Source organism: Platalea leucorodia (genome assembly GCF_965183815.1).
Source record: "Platalea leucorodia genome assembly, chromosome: 1".
Lineage (NCBI taxonomy): Eukaryota > Metazoa > Chordata > Aves > Pelecaniformes > Threskiornithidae > Platalea > Platalea leucorodia.
Window position 1 is genome coordinate 44,533,299 of NC_138823.1, and position 13,967 is coordinate 44,547,265.

Consider the following 13,967-nt stretch of genomic DNA (forward strand, 5'->3'; position numbering starts at 1 on the left):
CACTGGCCTCGGTCCTGCAACTGCTAAGCACCCCTTTGATGAGCAGAGCATGGTCGTTTTTTGCTGAAATCAGTAGCAGTCCCCCCCGCCAGTACCTCACAACAGCGATGACTCCATGCAGGAAAAGTCATCCAGGCTGAAAAAGAGTAAAGTTTGTTTTAAAAGAAAACAAACCCTGTGTTCCAGAGTCAATGATGCATGCTCTTTGAACTTTCTTTTAAAATTGCTCTGAAATCGTAAGGTTGTTATGGTGTGGTTTTACTCAAAATAATGCATATCATTGTAACACAAGCCTTGAAGTTAAGTAGCTACTTTAATGAAACATAGTTACCATAGTTACCACAGGAGAACAGAGAATAACTTTTAGTTCTTTTGAAGCTATGAATTAGTTTAAAAAGAGGAAAAGGAATAAACAAGCATGCAGAAGTTTATTATTCAGTGTTTCATGCCTGATCAACTCTAAAAAAGAAAAACTCTCCCTAGACTAGGGCATTAACATTTTCCAGCTGAAATCTATAATTGCCCATCAACAAACACAAAATTACATTTCAACTCTTCACTATGTCTATTTCCATGCTTTTTTTCCTGAGTCAGAGAAGAAACAGATTTTTCCAAAGTTCTGCTTTCAACATTTTGTTAATAACTGACATTTTACAGCGTCTTGGTTGCTAAAAAAATAATGCCCTAAAGGCAATAACACATTGCTACACACAACTCATGAAATCTATGGTCTAGCTCTATTATTCATTATAAACACTATCTTAAGGCTGATGAGAGGGAAATGAGAATTTATCATAGTGAAGATGTCTTCTAGGACTAGCTTCATTGTTTTTCAGTTTAGCATTGAGATGTTCTCTATCCCTGAAGTGTTAATGGAGGTCACTGCTGTTGCTCTCCTTTACTGTGTCAAAGCGAAGGAGTTCCTACATAGTTGACTATTGAGAAACAAAATGATGTTCTTTCCAGTATATCACCTTCAGCTTATGAGCCTCTAGAGCAGCGGTGATTAACAGGACTTTTGCAAAGTTTCTGTGTAGTTACAAGGACAGCTTCAATCTTCTGTCATTTTTTTGCATTAGCTATGATTATGCTTTTACCACCAAAATGCATTTATTTTAAAGGTAACAATACAGACTCAGAGAATAGCTTATGTTTCATCTATATTTATCAGCACTCACTGTACATTTGTGTCTTCATTACCAGGAAATATTAAGGGACATTGTGCCATCTATTCCTGTTTACAGTTTATTATGCAGAGATAGGAAACACTTAGCATGTAAAATGAATGTAGAAATTATTCCTGGATAGAAACACGGACATTTCCCACTCGTTGGCTCTTTCTCCTCCATCACCGGATCAGAGTGTAATTGTCAGTAATCAGGCCTGCTTGCTGCTGATAAAACCACTCTGAATGCTAGCAGCCTTCTTTGTGTGATGACTCAATTATTCCAGAAGTGCCTCATCAAATCTGCCCCATCAGCTGGGCTAATAAATAAGGAGAAGAAACTGGCCCCCCAAAGCAAATTATAAATCCATTTGCATTAACCATTTCGCTGGTCCATGATCTAGGCAGAAATAAGCATGGCAGATTGTGTTAAGCTTATTTGAATATGTTTATAATGTTTACTGCATGCAACCTTTTTTTTTTTTTTCACAAGGTGTTGGAATTATTGGTCATGAATAGCATCTAAATGCAGTTATGTTAATTACAGCAAAGCCTCAGGCATCTTTGAGGGATAGTTTGTTGCTTAAATCAGGTGAAAGTTAAACCCTTCTGCTAGGCGAAATATGATCTTGCACATGGCATTGGAATTACTGCCATGTTTAAAAGAGAGGATGAGTGCAAGGGAGGTGTTTTTACAGGTACTGGAAGGACAACTGCCTGTGTTACCAGGATGTCTTGCACTGGTAACGTGACCTCCTGTTCATCTCAGGGTAGAACTAAGCAAGATAAAGTTCAGCCTTATAGCTGGGAAAGAAAATGCAATAGTTGAGGCAGCAATAATTCTGTTTCATGTGTGCTCTGCACTTAATAAAACAAGTGCAAAGAGGAGTACTCTGCCCCAAGGAAATTCCTTTCTGAAGCTGAAATTATATAAAAAATATGTTTCCAAGTAGACGCCTTCAGGTTTCCAAGACTGCCCATGTGTACTGCACTGAGGATGTTAAAGTGAAGCATCAGAAGGCCAAATGAAATTCGTTTGTTTACTCAGGTGTTGAACATTACACATGTGCTTAAGGGTCTCACTGAGGTGACCCATAAGTTTGTGCAGAACTTAGTATGTAAAGTTATACGCTTCAGCCTGTACAGGATGAAGGTCTGACTGCAGTCAAGATCTCAATGTATCTTCATTCATTTGTAATGGCATCTTTTGCTTTTGCATATTTTTTCTCAAATATTAGATATGTTGCATTATTTTATCTTGAGAAAGAGAAATGACTGTCACTGTAGAAACACAAAAAATGTTCAGAGATCATAATGGTGAGCACATTGGATTTTGTTTCTTTAGCTATCACTTCCATTCTGAGTTAACAAATCACAAACTGTTGTGAGTGTTCATTTTCATATTTGCAATATATCAACTAGTGATGTGGTAAATGAGAGAAAATCCAATTCAACTGTTGGAAATTATATCCATTATGCTCAAAAAAGTTGTTGGGGTCTTTTACAGATGTAGTACTGCTTTGTGTACTGCAATTTTGACAGAGAAAACAATCTCAGACTTCTGGTGAGAAAATTTTTGACTGTAGAATATACATTTTCTCATTATTATATCCTCAGGAACTTTCTAGTAATCTGATGTGAATGAGTGGACTTTTACCCATAGACAATGGGTCAACAAGAATGGTTGCTTGAAGGGATTTGTCACACACATCTGATGTTGAGTATCAGGTCCCAAACAGTGATTCACATCAGTATCCTGGTATGACTCATGGATCTCAGTAGGATGGCACTTCAGAGTCAGTACAAAATCATGTTGCACTGGAAATGGCTATAAACCAAAGAATGAATTGCAAAGGTTCCAGGTGACTTCACTGAACCATTACATTGACAAATCAAGCAACTAATTTTTTCCATCTTTATGGGTTTATAAAGTTTATTATTCTAGTTGAATTGAGGTACGGGTTGAAAATGGTGAAGGTTTTCTTTCAAACTGCATCTTCAGGATTAAAAAATTCTGTTCAGACATATAGGCAGTCGAAGTGTAGGCATAATTTGCCATCTGTAAATCCTTTTGAATTCTTTACTAAAACAGACAAATGAGTTAATGCAAGCTATGAATAGACTGCGACAAATGAAGATACATGTGGACTTAAGGGGAGCGATCCCACCAAAGAATCTTGGTTGGCAAATAAGTAAGTTAGTTCTACCTGATCTCCATCAAGAATGATCTTATCATCAAAGTCACCAATAACATAGATAGATGTTCTTTATGTGCTCTTGAGGCTGAGATCTTAATTTTGCTACTTGGCATTGCAGATTTTTATCTGCACTTTTTGCAATGCTTCAAAATTTGGCCCATGATTAATTTAATAATTCATAAAGTATACTAAAATAAAGTGTTTCTCAATAACTTACTGATAAGATCTTGATGCTGCTGTGAAATCAGCACTAACTCTTGTTTGCTACCTGAAATATCAGATCCCAGCACTTATATTTGAAATGTAAGTTGCTTCTTGGAGTGTGGACAGGGTTGATGCATAGTTTATATTCTATTAGGGGATGTCACATCCCATGACAGAGCATAATCCTACACACCGTGTTTATAACATGACATGTGCATGACATTGTATTAGACTTTTTATGAAACACCATATCTTCAAATGTGGGTACTCACCCACGAATCAGCTGTATGGCAGCCAGCACCCTGTTGTGTGAAAGAAAGAATAGAAAATAGCACATTTAAACTTACTAGCCAGTAACTTCTGTTGTCATTAAACAGAAGAGGGGTTCAGGTTTTGTGCTTTATATGAAGTCTTGCTTTTGTCCTACTATAGCACACTCTGCTTTACAAAGATAGCTGATGATGTCGCATGCAAGGCAGATGGGAGTAAAATAGCAAATGGCACTGTTGCATGTAGTTTTCTAGTGCAATTTTAAAACCTGCCCCCTAGCCCCAACCCAGCCCAGACTCCTTTTCTTAAAAGGAGGATTTTCAATGTATTAGCTTATTGTGTAAAGTTAAATGTGAAAAGTTTTGTATATTTTCCTGTCCTTTGTGCACTTTTCCAAGTGGATCTCAGCTGTGCTGTCTTAACTCTCGGTCCCTTAGGATGGGAGAGACAGCAGATGGGGTTAGGGCAGAGGGCTGATGCTTCTGACAGCAAACGGCCTGGTTGTTGAGTGGAAGCTGTGAGCGTCAGGAAGCTCCTTTTCCCCAGAGAACCAACTAACCACTGAAGAAAGTTGAAAATGAGCCCTTTGAGAAACGCTATTAAAAGTAGTAAAAAATTGCAATTGTGCAGATGATGTGCTGCTGTGTGGTTATTCGGATGCTAATGAGTTTGACATTAGGGAACTCAAAGGGTTTACAGCTACTCCCTTATGTGATTTAGTTCTTTATTGGCAATCTTTGAGAAAATAAATGAAAAATATATTGCTAATAAATACTTAACATGATAGGATTTTAGACAAAAAGCTGCTAAGTTTTAGGCTTAGAAAGTGCTTTGTTCACCATTGTAGCTATTCTCAGAGATCTTTTGTTTTAGGTTAGTGTGTTTTGAACAAAGAAGAAGAAGCAGGTAGAAAGCTTTAAAACTCCTTTTGTTTTTTTTCATGGATGTTGAAATAGAACAACGGGCAAAGAGGCCTTTGAGAATAAACATCTTTTTCCAGCAACATATTGGCTAGAAAACTGCTTAAAAAAATCTTTTCGGTATTGGGCTGTTTTGTTCTGGATTTTCTTCCTTCTTTATCATCTTGCATATGTTGTCTGTTTTGCTATTTGATAAAAGCTTATTTATTTTAGTTAAAAGTTATTGATGGGATGCAACTAATATTCTGTCTATTGGGACTCAAGCAGAAATTAGTCACTCAATAAACTCAGGCTTCCCTGAGAATTTGTTTAGAATGAGCCTTTCCAATTACAGAAATGTAGCATTATAAATTTTACTGACAAAACTTCATCAGGTATCGTTAAATGAATAGTTAAAGTTTCACCTTCAAGGTCCAAAAGTTTATCTGCAAACTTTGTCATAATTGGAATACTTTGAATGAATAGATCTATTTTACTAAATACACTGGATGCTATTTGAAAAGGACCTCTGAAGTTGCAAGTGACAGTAAAATTTTTATATTTTGGTCACTAGTGGCAGGAGTGATGCTAAAATAAAGCCTGCCCATACTAACTGCTCAGGGCTAGTTTTTCCCAGGTTGCAAGTGCCTACAACTTTAAGTGGTTGACAGGTTTGGGTATTCATTATTTCTGAATACAAGGCCCTCAGTATTGTACACTCAGATATAAACTTCTGCAGCTCTTCTTCCCTTGCTGATACTGTTGATTTAGCAGGAGTTTCCTCACAGTAAGGAATAAAAATTGAGCAAGGAGAACTGTCAAGGATTTCCTTCAGTTTGCTTATGGTGAGAATGCTATCAGTCTGCCAAACTTTAAACACTGATATTCAAAATCAGAAAAAAATAAAACTGAGGGGTTTTCTGCTACTATTAAAATATTTTAGCATGCTTCTCATTTATTTCACATCATGTACTGAACCATCCTACTCAGTCAAAGGGGTTCTGATGCAGTAAAAACATTTGACTAAGGATTTCTACATATAGAAACTGTGGATTTTTATCTGTGCAAGGAGAAAAACTTTTCTTAGGGCAGGTCTATTTCATAAGCTATCAGAAAGGGCATTAATAATATAAAGAAAATGCCATAACAAAAGAAAAATTGCTATTCTTTCTGCCTTTAAGAAGCATCATTGATGCTTCTATACCACATCTTTGAAAAACCGCACAAGAAAACAATGCACCTGGATTATTTGCTCATTTGATTTAAAGAATGTCCTGTTTCATCTACATTTTATTTAGTATAGCTGGTTTTTGGTTTTCTTTTGTTGTTTTTTGGTTTTGTTTTTGTTTTTTTCAGAGAATGAATTTCAGGATTATCTGTTAAATCAGGCAAGGCATCTTGGACTGAGTGAAGAATTTGGTCCTTTGGAATCTGCACATATTTTCAGCCAGAAACACGCAAAGGTGGGACAATTTATTTACAAAAATGAATTTGAGTCAAAATAGATCTCTATATTAGTACTAGAATACTATGTGGTGTCATATGTAGTGTCTCGTGCACTATGACTATTTTTCTTGCATAGCATCTGCTGTCTTCAGCACACAGGTATAACAATATTGAACAATTGAAAAATATATAAATCTTTCTAAATACCTAGAAATTCTAGTTTTTAAGTTTCAGAACTACGCTTTGTTAGCATTACATACTGACAGGAACACAACTGTCTTTGAATCTATATGACTCCAGGAGTGAGAATGTATTCCCTAATGCACTGCTTAAATTTAATCTGTGAGGGATAGCCTATTTGTGAAATTTTTTTTTATAATGCTTATTGAGCTTTTTAACGATGTGTCAGTTGGGTGGGATAAAAACTTTGGTGTATTTGTAAAAGATCTCAAGGTGTCAAAACATTTGTTTCTTTTTGAATATTGACACTTTCTTTCTCCTAAAAAATTATATTTTGCACATAGCAGCCTAGGAAACAGTGACAAGACATTGAACTACGTCAAAAATAAAAATCCAGGGAAAAAAGCCTCCAGAAAGTAGGATCACGCATCAGCTTGTGTTGAGCTGCATTTCAGCATGGTAGACTATATAATTTTTCTCTAAATTTAAAAAGCTAGCAGTTGCCCCTTAATTTCATAAAGCTGTGACTCTGCCCTCTAAAGCCTTGGTAAAGCAGACTAATAGAAATACTTGGCACACGTTGGTTACCTAAGGGAATAATAGAACTATTTGCTGTAGTCGTTTGGCAAAAGGACATAAACATATGGCTTTGGTTTATATTCAGCACTGCCAGTTGTGCAAAGTTGCATGGATGAAGTATACAACAGCAGTGGCAACTCAGAAATCAGAAGTGAGAATCAAAATAAATCATCCTCATTACAAAGCTATTCAAGCTTGCCTCTGATTTAAGGTTTATTTTGTCGCTTCATATTTTCAAATAGTGACTTTAATACAAAAAAAATCTACTCCTCAAAAATATGTATACCATTCAACCACACTATAAAATGCCAAATTTTTGATGATTTTATATCTGTTATAAACACACTTTAAAGTTTGCATTCAGTAGATGTACTTACTTATTTTAATTCCTGAGAAATGAATACATCTGAACTAATTATTTCCACATTATTCAACTTTCTCCTAGAGAAATCAGGAATAGCATTGTGTAAACTAAAGCAAAAGTTTCAAAAATAAACATGAGATGACTCCTTGGTTAAGAATAATGAAAATCACAAAACAAGGCATTTTTTCAGTAACAGTCTTTAAGAACTTTGTAAATATTTTTTTTCTGGCCATAAACATGTTATTAAAAAAAAGAAGAACAAGAAACTTTAACCACAGTACAAGCAATGTTCCTAAAAATTTCTCTTTGGATTTTGGATTTCTTTACTGGCAGTAATCAGCATATATAAGCTTTGTCTAGAAGTTGCTGTATGTGTACTTTGCATTTCCTTCTTGCACCGTACTTCTCACTGTCAGTCTGTCATTAATACTTCATATTAAAAAAGGCTATCATAGAGTGACAGAAGGATGCAGTCAGCACACATATATACACAGAGAGCTAAACAGTGTTCCGTACTTCTGGGCAGGCTATGGGAAATCTTGCTTTCAGATATATTTTTTAAAATATTTTTCTTTATGACATTATTCTCTTTTTATGAGTTAGATTCTTAAATGAGTTATTGAAAAGAAACATTAAAATATGAGTGCTAAAAACACTGAAAAACTTCCTCTGAGGGTATTCTTTATTGTAGGGAGACACACACACAGCGTCTTGTCACCTTGCGGCACGGTACAGCACAAACATCTTTGTAGTTCTTAGCAGTGTCTGACTTCAACTTTGAAGTTTGTGTCTTGTGTTTGAGACTTGAGGATGGATCTGTGTGCCTTAAAAATCACAGAGGTTTGGTGTTTTTTTCTGGCTAAGTTCATTAGTCTAGAGACAGATGTAGCTGTTGCCTCTATACGAACTTAAGTAGTTTACAAATTAAAAATAGTAGAGAAAAACTCTTCTTTTTTCAGACCGCTCAAAATCAGTTAAGGTTTGTCCTAGAGAAGTTGTTTATCAGATTTCATTTTGAAAATCAGACAAAACTTTTAGATTTGAAAATCACAACAAAATGTCAACTTTTATACTCCTTACCTCTAGATAAACTGGTGATTTTTCCTCTAGCTAGTTACGCAAAAGGAAACAGACTGCCACTCCAGGAGTGTGAAACCTACTCAGGGAAAGTCATGCTTGTACAAAGATTACAACAGAAATTAGAAAGTGCACAGCTCTTACATTAGCTCTTTCCAGGAGGTGCATTTCACTTTTACCTATGCCAGCAGCACTGGCCTCCTCAAGTCATAGTTTATTTCACAGTAATGTGCTGTGGAACTATCTTACCAAGATAGCAGTATCAATTTAGTTTCTGAAATTCAGAATTAAAATGCACAAGTAAACTGAAATAGTTATTATTATTGTCATTGTTATTATTATAATTTATTGCACATGTCCTATTTTCGGCTGTTAGTCATATTCTTGGATCCCATTATAATATCAGTACATGCACATGTGCACAGATAGACTCCAGGCACACAAAAAAACAAATTCAGAGCCAAATCTTGATTCTCTCACTCAGGGAAGTATTTCCAGGTGCTGCTCTCGAGTCCGCTGACTGCAGTGGGATGGTACAAACAGAAGAACTAACATTTGATTTCTGCAGCCAGGAACTCTGAAATGATTTTCTCAGAAAGTATGATTGCTGCTATTCCACCAGTAAATTCATCTGAAGAAACACGAATACCCTGTAGCAGTCACATAGCAAGTTATTCCAGTTTCAGCCAAGCAGAATTTGTAGTATCGTTGGTGACTCCAGTCCGTTTTCTGGGATCTAGTTATTGACTTACCCTTAAGTCTCAACCAATACTGAAGGAAAGGTGGAGAGAGAATTAATTCCACTGTTCACTTGTTGTTATTTTTGTGAAGCTTGCCCTTAAAAAATATGGGACTGCAACTCCCAATAAAATTTTCCTGGTAAGCACTTAGATATCCTGATGGTCCTGATGGCTAAAAAAATTAGTAGTGAGACATCGGACATGAAGATTTTGTGCAGACATTCTATTTATTATGGCTTCTTGTCTCAAGACAACATACGTACTGGGAGGGGGGACTGACCATCCCTGCCTTTGAGAGCATGAAGCACCTTCCAGATTCCATCTGATCTTTACAGTACACAGCAGTAATAAGATATGTCTCTCAAATTAACAACTTGATAACAATTATCTCTAAAAACTTTGGATGAAATTTCTCACTTAAAGTTTAATTCTTTTGTTGTTCCATGGGTGATTTAAAAGTTTGAATACTGCTTGCTGACCATCTGTGGCTGTAATTTCATGTAAAACCATCACTATGTAAATAAAAATCGGAAGTGAGAAACTTTGTTCACTTTTTTCAGTATCAGGCAGTCTCTGCAAAAGCTATCAAAACCCAAAGATATTATATCTAAATTTTGAGCAAAAGAGGTCTTTTTGCTGACACACTTAAAAGATTTCACAGTTTTATTCAGTTACTGTTATATAATTTTCAGGTTAATGCATGGGACTTTTTGTAAGTTAAGGTGTTTTTTATACAACACAGACATGATGATTATTTTAATATGTGGTATGCATCAGGCTAAATAGTCCTATAAATTTTAGGTTTGAGTTAATTAAACATCTCTCATAGTTTCAAATTATTACAAGGAAAGAAAATCAATAGAAAAATCACCTGCATTGATTTTATTGTTGGTTTTCATTCATTGTGCAGTTTTTAAATATTCATCACAATGCAACGTGCTATTTAGGCCAAAGTAACTGCTGTTCAATAGAAGCAGTGGACACTTTTTGTTTCATAATTAAAAGAGCAGCACTATGATTGGTGTGGTATTTATTATGAAATGATGACAAAGGAGTACCAGTGGTTTTAATAGTTTTAGCTTACAGGAGCTGTTGTTAATTTTGTCTGTAGAGTTGCAGGTGAAATAATGCACAGTGGATAAATAGTCTATATTGGTTTAACTGAACATAATATATAGTGTGTTCTGGAGTTGTTTGTCTCAATAGACTATAGTAATCAAAAGTAATGAACCTATTATGTGCAGGACCTTGGAGAGCATAGAATGGCAGTAAAAGTGTGGCACATAAAAGGTTTATTAAAGGAAATTAAAGTCCATCATTGCCACACCTGCTCCCCTATTATAAGTCTATGGCAGGTCAGTGCCTTCAATCACAACTCAGCATCAGAGAACAGAGCCATGTTTCCCATTACCATTGCAGTCACATTGCAAAAACTCGTTCTCCAGGTTTTAAGGATAGTAACAAGTAAAGGCTGCCATCAGCCCCACTACGTAAACACAAGCCACTTATGTTCCCTCCCTGCTAATAATCAACATCAGATGTAAATTTAAACAGAGAAAAGATATCATTGTCTGGCTTTGAGATGCATTTCAATCAATTTATACTTTCATTTCAGATATTGCTAACCTGTGTTCTAGAATTAGACTTCTTCAAGTACACAAACACCCTTTCAAGTGCTTGTGTTCTCTCCTGGAAATAGGTATTTTGATTCCAGTATCTGTATATAAAGTGTAACCATATATAACAACAAACAGAAAAAACCCAGGAAATTAGAAAAATGCTTCTTCTTCCCTAGAAAGGCTGACTTTACTCTTTTTTTCTTTCTCAGGTCAATCTTGTCATATTCTGCAATGTTCTTTCAGATAAGACCTTCAAAACATCTCAGTTATCTGAGTCATATAAAGCTAAAAATATAGCATCCTCAGATCTTCAAACTCTATAAATGGAAAAAGGCACAAACAGAACTTCATGCATCTTCCCTCTATGGGGTAAATCAGTGCTGCTGATCCTTAGAAAGGAAGTGTGAAATAATAGACAGGATCTTCTGTTGACATTGTTTTTTATCTTGCAACCTTTTGCAGGGAAAGATGTCAGGTATAGGTAACTTCTGGTATCCCCAGAATGCATCTACCTATTGCCCAACACATAAATCAGATGCTGGTGTTGGCATTTGTTCCCGCATATCGATTTGCAGAAGCACATGGGAGTTGCTTCATCTACAGTGTGTTTAATCATCAGCATTTTACAAGAGAATCCAAGATTCAAAGCAAAGAAAGATAATAAGATACTGCCATAGACTGAAGAAGAATTCCAGAGTTCCTGATATTTCACCTAGATAAAAATTCCTTGTGATAGAATCTTCCTTACATAAAAATTAAGAGTTACTTTTAGAAAGAAAAGGAGTTTTCCTCCCTGGACATGGTCAAAATTACACTGTTGTACAATCTGCTATATGTCACTGCATCTCTCCACATCAGAACATGAAATCTTAATCCTTTTGAATTTCAGGGGTTTGTAATAAAATCCATGGATTGAAAACCTGCCCCTACAATTATGGGTCTGGGCCAGATCCAAGACCAGAAGGTGCATATTTCCAGTGCTGGTTTAGATGTAGCCAAAAGTGTCACAAGAACAGCTGATCTTGCAAGGTGTCTCTTATTTCAGTTAGAAATCTTACAGCAACAGCTGACTTTTGAGGGGTTGGATTTTTAGGTAGTTGTTTTTTTATTTATGTGAAATACAAACTTAAACACTACATTCTCACAAAAACTCATACAAATCTGTAACTGTCTCTTTGACCAAAACTTCTGTAAGAAGTAATTGTAAGTGAGGAAGTATTTCAAAGCTTTATGTGTGCAATTATACACATTCAAGCAAGAGGGTTTCACGTTTTAAGAGTGAAGTTGTAGGAAATGCAGGTTCCAACACAGCTATTAAGATATGCTTCAGTTACAACAATAACGCAGAGTGCCTGTAGGCACTGTGGGTTTCTGGGACCTTTTCTTCCGGGAGGTGGATGCTGAAAGCAGCACTCATACAGCACTGCTGTTTCTAAACTTATGCCTTCAGCTAACACCTGTAGACCTTGTCATTAAACCTTACAGAGTCATTCATAACCATCACTTTATTAAACAAATCTGTATCATTAAAGGTATCTCCTAGGTATTTACTAGATATTCACAGATGGCTTTTTATCTCTTTGACAAGATTAGTAAGGCATGATTATTCTTCTTTCTATTACTGTCTAGCCTTTGGAAATGTGAAAAAAAAAAAAGCATTGGAGACTTTTTTTTTCCTCAATGGCAAAAGGAATGAATTAAAGACTTTGTGTTAATATTGCAGATGGATGCAGACGGGGAAAATAAAAAGCTGCGCACACGCTCAAAAGGAACCAAGGGTGAGTTAGCAAGCACGTTCCACGACCCTGTGCCCAACACACCATGAAATATGATAGTTCCTGTGCACAGTCCCTAATGTGCAGTAAGAGAGTGTGTAGCTTCCTTAGGGCTGCTTTTTTAATCAAGGCAGGACACAGACTACTGGCATTAAGAGGCATGATGTTATTAGCTATGATTTAAAGAAAAGCAGAAAAAAAATCTACTGTATGCTATTTTCTTTGAGCTATTTCTCAAAGAAGATAAAGGTTATGCTTTTTATTATGCAAACGAAGATTTTCCATAGGGAGTAGAGCTAGATGATATTGAATGGATGCTTTCAAAATAATGTACAAAACTTTGTCTCAGCCAACTGAATGTTTTTCTGTCTATTGCCATTAATTATCTGTAAATTAGCTGCATAAATGGTCCAGGGGTAAATTTGCTTTAATCAAAAGGTGCAAGTGTATGCAGCAGAGAAGAAGCTTGTGCTTTTTTTTAAGTACTGGTGCTTGTGTTTCATTTTGCAAAGTTATCACACAGTTGTATTTCCCAGCTATTCCTCTCTTTTTGTAAGGAACAGATGGAAATGCAGTACTGAGAGATAAACAGGCCCTTAATGATCTCAACATCTGGAAAACATGATTGACTAGCAATACAGCCCTTCCAGGAAAATAACTTTTTATTTTAATTCATAACACTTTTTGTGACTCTTGATAATGAGTGAAAAATGGAGATACTTAAAAATAAATGTCAAAGTTTTGCCTGTCCTGTGAGCATTTTTGCTTATGACTGTTCTCAGAGGTGCAAAGTACCCATCCCTCACTCTGAATTTAATGTGAATTGTGCACTCTCAGGATTGTACAAAACAGACTGGTTTGATTCATTGTCACAACTCAGTGGTTCTGGATTGTTAATATCATGCCTTCAGCTTCAAGTTGTGGTCAGAATGAAAAATTAAAGTGTGGTTTGGCTTAGTTCTCTAGTTTCAAATGGCCAAAGAGGTGAAAAGCGCTAGACTTCACTTAGGAAAAGACAGAGGAAGTCAGTGGGAGTGCCACAAACTGCCCATAGACAAAAGGATAAATACAGACAAGCCTTTCTAAAAAACATAAGTGTTGTCATGTCAAATCTTTGACACATCCCTCAGTACTGTTCTCTGAAATTAATGTAAAATTCATATATACTTCAAAAGTACCAGAACAGAGGACTTGAACAAAGTTATTCAATAGGGATGTTATTGACACCTCAGCACTAGAGCATGCTTCTCTGTTGGTCAGGGCTGTGAGTTAAAACAGTCTGGCTGGCTTAGCAAACTTTAATTGTATTTAATAGGGGATTCATACCCTTCTCACCCAAAAAGCTGATAACACATTTTTAAAACTTATGGATTTTCTTTCTCTATATTTTTTGTACACATGCATGCACATCTATAGGAATTAATAGATCAGGAACATTTTCCCAGAAGTAA

General features: G+C 35.9%; 1 protein-coding gene across 2 annotated transcripts in view; it reads left to right on the forward strand.

Annotated features, from left to right (window-relative positions):
• ST18 (ST18 C2H2C-type zinc finger transcription factor) overlaps positions 1-13,967 on the forward strand; it is a gene marked incomplete at both ends in the record, with an annotated part of 167,818 nt that overhangs the window by 88,290 nt on the left and 65,561 nt on the right. For both annotated transcript variants that reach the window (XM_082311165.1, XM_082311166.1), the window contains 2 exons: positions 6,093-6,199; positions 12,465-12,519. In XM_082311165.1, coding sequence (XP_082167291.1) covers positions 6,093-6,199; positions 12,465-12,519 — 162 coding nt within the window. The remainder of the gene's footprint in view (positions 1-6,092; positions 6,200-12,464; positions 12,520-13,967) is intronic.